At 36.9% G+C, this 6,075-nt stretch overlaps 1 protein-coding gene across 1 annotated transcript in view; it reads right to left on the minus strand.

The window, feature by feature from the left end:
* LOC107744238 (dopamine beta-hydroxylase-like) overlaps nt 1-6,075 on the minus strand; it is a 24,969-nt gene that overhangs the window by 12,207 nt on the left and 6,687 nt on the right. The window contains exons 4-7 of the mRNA XM_016557766.1: nt 4,926-5,102; nt 3,329-3,431; nt 1,447-1,613; nt 803-946 (exon numbers count right to left, since the gene is read on the minus strand). Of these exons, the coding sequence (XP_016413252.1) occupies nt 803-946; nt 1,447-1,613; nt 3,329-3,431; nt 4,926-5,102 (591 nt within the window). The remainder of the gene's footprint in view (nt 1-802; nt 947-1,446; nt 1,614-3,328; nt 3,432-4,925; nt 5,103-6,075) is intronic.

Here is a 6,075-nt window from a genome sequence, read left to right on the forward strand (position 1 = left end):
AGAATACTTTTTGTGCGCAAAAAAAAAAAAAAAGACTTTATTCAACAAATGCTTCTTCTACAAATCACGTATTCTGCCATTATGGAGAGTACCTCTGCACGTAAACAACGCATGCGCTAGATGCAGCTGACGTAGAACACGCATTCGCTGAGCCTGTTTACATGCAGAGGAACGCACACGGCATGCATCGTGATACTCTCCATAATGGCGGAATAAGAATTGTTGAATAAAGTCGTTATTTTTGTTTTCTTTGCGCACAAAAAGTATTCTCATAGCTTCTTAAATTAAGCTTGAACCACTGTCACATGGACTATTTTAATGATCTCCTTACTACGTTTCTGGACCTGGGAATATTTCAGTTGCATTGCTGTCTATGCCGGGTCAGAAAGCTCTCGGATTTCATCACAAATATCTTAATTTGTGTTCCGAAGATGAACGAAGGTCTTATGGGTTTGGAACGACATGAGGGTGAGTAATTAATGACAGAAATTTCATTTTTGGGTGAACTATCCCTTTAATAGTCCAAACTTAAACTTGGGGTAACACTTTAGTATACGGACCAATTCTCACTATTTACTAGTTATGCCTATTATTAACATATGGACTGTTTATTAGTACTTATAAAGCACATATTCTGCATGACCATTTTCTACATCCCTAATCCTACCCAATACCTAAACTTAACAACTACCTTACTAACTATTAATAAGCAGCAAATTAGCAGTTTATTGAGGCAAAAGTCAGTTAATGGATTGTTAATAGTGAGAATTGGACCTTAAAGTGTGACCAAACTTGGCTATACCTGGTAATGAGTGCTGAAATGTTTGTCCTCCTGTACCACTTCCACCTCTCTGCCTCCTCGTACCAGGACGGTCCTCACCCCGAGTCCAGCCAGATGAGTGTGCAGCTGGGACGCAAAGATGTGTACACCGCCTACAGGAAGAGCCTGCAGGACAGAAAACACAGCTTCAATAATTAATACGTGAACTATATTTTTATATTTTATGAAGAAAATGTGAGTAATTTTAATGCCAGGGTGTACTGAGTGATTGCTTTTTTGCATTATTTGCCTCAACAAGCCACATGATTTGAACTATCATTCAGTTACTTATATAACAATATTTTTTAACATTATTTCTCTAGATGATGAGCTTTTTCCACTATGGGCTGGTTTATAAGGGTTTTATTACACCATAAATGAGAGTGTTTTTCTTTTTTAATGGGGAGTCTCTTGGCGATTGTGTAATTTGGTGAATACTGGCCTTAATCTGTTTTCAGGAAGCCACCCAATGTGTTTTAATTGAATTCAAAGGCTGAATGCAGTTAGAACTGTATGTGCTTGATTTATCTTAGAGTCAGAATGTAGCAGCTTTGGCTGCATCTTGAATTTATTCGGCTGGCTTGAGTGAAGTGCAGTGTTTAGGAGTGTTTGTGAGGCGCGCGGACCGTCTGTGTGCATTTGGCGGTGCAGTAGCCAGTCAGCTGGAAAGAGCGCTGGCGGGGAGGAATGGCCATGACAGGAGTGTAGACTAGCCCCAGCTCCATGATGCCTGCGTCAAACCTCCTCAGAGATGGAGTGTACCACAAACGAATGCCTGAGGAGTCCCTCCGTCCTGTGACAAACACACAGAATGAGTCAAGTGGAGATGTGCACTCAGAAATTAAAGTAAGTGGTCTGATGAGAAGTTCAGAACAGAGATTGGCAAAAACATTAGGGCATTGCTGCACACAGTATACAATTTGAGCACATTGGGTGTTTCATCAACTATAGGCACTTAAAAAAACTAAAAACAATTGGCTTATTCACTAATAATTGCAGGGATTATTCATATTTATGTGAACAGGAGAAATTTTCACATAAAGATGTGTATGCACACATAAATTTGTTCTTAACCTCATTCTAATGGTAATTAATTCAGAGTGTAATAAATTAGTGACCGTGTGCCTGAGGTTAGTCATTTGCATAAAATCCGTCCAAACTTTGTCCATACAAGTACATTTAATGCTGCCCAGAGTTTGTCTTTATTTTATTTTATTTTATTTTATTTTTTAAAACATATTTCTGTACCAAAATTGATGAATCGTGATTTTGTTTATTAAAAAAAACAAATTATACGCAGATTCATGCTTACATTTTTTGAATAAAATGGTCTTCTGTATTGTTTAGACTAATTTTACAATTAGCATTTAAAAACACACAATTACATTTTCTAACTTATATAATTTTATAAAATTACAGGTGATTTACTTTTTTTTTTTTCTCCTTGAAAAACTAATAACATTTGAAGAAAAATATTACGAAACTACAATAGAAAAAAAGTGAAGCTGTTTGGTAAATGTTTATTTTACCCTCTATTTAGATTATCATAGTTTTAAACTATGTAAACTATTTGATGTTTTTATGTACTAATTCATATTTTTATGAATTTAATATTTTAAGATTTAAAGGCTCTGGGACAAGGGTAAAACAATATATATTGACGCATTTAAAAAGTAGCAGAAGTAAATAATGAACGCATGAAAATGCCCGTTTTAATCTGACCATCATATAAAAAATAAATAAAAATAAAAAAACTGTTAGTTTTAAAAGGATCATATGATGCTGCTAAAAAGAGCATTATTTTGTGTATTGAAATGTGTTTATGCGGTTTAAGGTTCAAAAAACACATTATTTTCCACATACTGTACATTATTGTTTCTCCTCTATGCCCCGCCTTTCTGAAACGCGTAAATTTTTACAAAGCTCATCGGTCTGAAAAGCGAGGTGTGCTGTGATTGGCCAGCTATCCAGTGCATTGTGATTGGCTGAATACCTCAAGCGTGTGAGGAAAAATTGAAATCGCATCATATGACCCCTTTAATAAAAATCAACTCCTGGGAGACAAGAGTAAAAGTGGCAAAGTTGAAAAAAAATAATCATAGTGTAGAAAACCTGGATCCTATTATATTTGCACTCTCAAAAAAAAATCCAAATGTGCCAAATACTGAATCCCACAATGCACTGAGCTTCACTGGAGGCAACATCTGCCACAATTTCTACTGTCTCCTTCTTAATTTATTTAGGCTGACAAAAATTAAGACATTTTACACAAAAGTAGTTTAAAAATGCAAGATAAGTAATTTTATTTGATAACTGAAGTAAATGCATAATGAGGTCATGAGATAACAATGTAGCATTCTAGCATAATGTCTACTACTTCACATGCTAGATTTTAAGAATTGGTAAGCAGTGTATAGTGTATACTGTGCAGAATTATGCAGCATTCTGAACGTAGTCTTAGCCAACTGGGCTGAAGTGCATCTTTGGCACACTTTATGTGCTGCATACCTGATATAAGGAGAGGGTTGTGGTAATGAACTTCAAGCCGAAGGAACCTAGAAGAACCTTCTCCTCCCAGAGGCAAACCAGCATCAGCAGGATAGTAGAACGGCTGCGTGTACAGACACACATACAGAACTTTATATGAACTTTAATAAGACTGATTGGGCTGCAGTGTAGCTTCTGATTTATGCTTTGCAGGCTAAAAGATATTGGAGCCAATGCACAAGAAGCTTATGCCAACTCCGACTCAGTCAGAGGCAGAAAAATCTCGTAGATCCATGACAGTTCACGACCAGCGGTTTAGACTTATGAAGAAGAGCAAAGTGGAAACCTAAACCCTTATCAGTCTACTTTTAAAACTTGCGTGCCTCTTTGCGTAACCGTCCTACTTCCACCTCCAGTTTCTCGCCCCATTCCCGTTCCTCTCTCTATCACACTCTCCTGGCTCTCACCCACTCCCCCTCTTTCTCTCACAAACATTTAAAAACCAAATGGTGAAGAAAAGAAAAAAAGACCAACTGCAATCTACTGAAGAAAAACATCTAATTGTTGCTACATAATCTCATCTCTCCAGCTTGACATTGGCAGCTAGCAGAACACATGATTTGTGTTTGTTTTACTCTCATGTGATCTCATTGGAGGCCCGTCTCTCTCTCTATCTCTCTCTCAAAGCTCGGCATCAGTCCTTGGCTCCATAACTGATTTATCAGGACGCCTCTGATTTCAGATTGGCTCACAGCTCTGCTCAAACCATGACTGGCACCTACCTAGAGTGGGCGAATTGGCACAGATAAAGCCTATCTGTATGTTTGCCTCCTAAAATGGACTCCTAAAGATGCTCATAATCATATGTTCTGTTTTTAGCTCACAAACTTAGCGCTAAAGTATGGAGCCATGTCATGCAGGAAAAAAATAGTAGGCTAAATCGTGTGCACGATTTACTATTTCGTTCCCTCGATTTATAAATTGTGCACACAATTTACTAATTCGTTCCCTCGATTTGCTAAATCGTGCACACGATTTATAAATCGAGAGAACGAATTAGTAAATTTGTGCGCACGATTTAGAAAATGAAGGGAACGAATTAGTAAATCGTGCGCACGATTTATTTATTTTGTCTTGCATGTCATGTGCGGGGCTCCGTACTAAAGAGAGAGAATCTGATGTAGAAAGTGACCTCTATCGATGTGATTCATGATGAAACATTGCGAAACATCGAAAGCATACAGTCTGAAAGGACAGCCATAAAAGTGCTATTAAACTAAAGGGGAAGACCTTCATTTCGCTCATTTCCTCACATAAAGCAATTAAATGGCTTCAGGAGACTTGATATATAGCAAATGTGACCACTTTTATGGTCATTTTACAGAACTTCTGTGTCTATTTTGGAGCTTGAGACACCCTGGTTATTCTATACTTTTATAGGAAAAGAGCAGCATGAACATTCTTCAAAATATCTCTTTTTGTGTTCTTCAGAAGTAAGCCAGCCATACAGGTTTTGAATGACATAGCAAGCTATATAACAGAATTTTCATTTTTGAATCAGCTGTCACTTTAATTCTGTACTATGTACTGTAAATGCAGTATGCAGTAGTTCACGTACCTCCGCGCCCATGGCCCAGGCAGCCAGAACGTGTCGGCAGTAATTGAGTTTGCGGGGCTTCATCTTTGAATCGCAGGAGCCGCTGAATTGAGGCACGGTGTCCATCTGCGGAGAGCATTCGAACACTTCGATGTGATGAACAATGGCTTCATTACCAGGAGTGATCACAGACGCATAGTAGAACAAAAATGTGTTAAGTGTGTTTATTTGATAACTGGACAACATATGCTAAATTAATTACATAATGAGGTCATGAGATCACAATGTAGCATTCTACTGATTGAAATCATTACATAATGTCCACAATTTCACTTACTATTTTTAATTTTGATGTACTATAGCAGCGGTGGCGAACTCCGGTCCTGGAGAGCCGCAGCCCTAAAATAAGAGTCATTTGTTTTCACCATTAATAACCAAGATTAAGACATGTAAATTGATTGAGGAGGGAAAAACAAGTTAAAAACTAATTTTTGATTCAGAGTGTGCAAAAAAAAAAACATAAAAAATAGTTGTTTGCTTAAAAAAAAAAAGAGGTGCATTGTGCAGCATAAAAGAACATACAATCCTCAAATGGATTTTGGAAATGTCACACTTTGTTTTTAGGTCCAATTATTGCTATTATTTAACTATTAACTATGACTTTTGCCTCTGAAAACTCCTAATTTGCTGCTTATTAATTAGTTAGTAAGGTAGTTGTTAAGTTTAGGTATTGAGTAGGATTAGGGATGTAGAATATGGTCTTGCAGAATGTGTGTTTTATAAGCACTAATAAACAGCCAATGTTAGTAATAGGCATGCTAATAAGCAACTAGTTAATAGTGAGAATTGGTCTCTATACTAAAGTGTTACCAAAATGTTTTGTAGAAATTGCTTGTGTGTGATTCACAGAAAAAGTTGAGACGCTGTGCAATTATCAGAAATTTGTCCAACATCTTTATATAGAAAAACAGTTAAAGGGGTCATATGATGCGATTTCAATTTTTCCTTTTTCTTTGGAGTGTTACAAGCTCTTGGTGCATAAAGAAGATCTGTAAAGTTGCAAACACTAAAGTCTCAAAACCAAAGAGATATTCTTTATAAAAGTTAAGAGTTAACCACGCCTACCTAAAACGGCTCGTTCTAACACACCCCCACATATCTACATCACTAT

This window comes from Sinocyclocheilus rhinocerous, unplaced genomic scaffold, assembly GCF_001515625.1.
Source record: "Sinocyclocheilus rhinocerous isolate Xijiao unplaced genomic scaffold, SAMN03320098_v1.1 scaffold317, whole genome shotgun sequence".
In the NCBI taxonomy this organism is placed as follows: Eukaryota; Metazoa; Chordata; class Actinopteri; order Cypriniformes; family Cyprinidae; genus Sinocyclocheilus; species Sinocyclocheilus rhinocerous.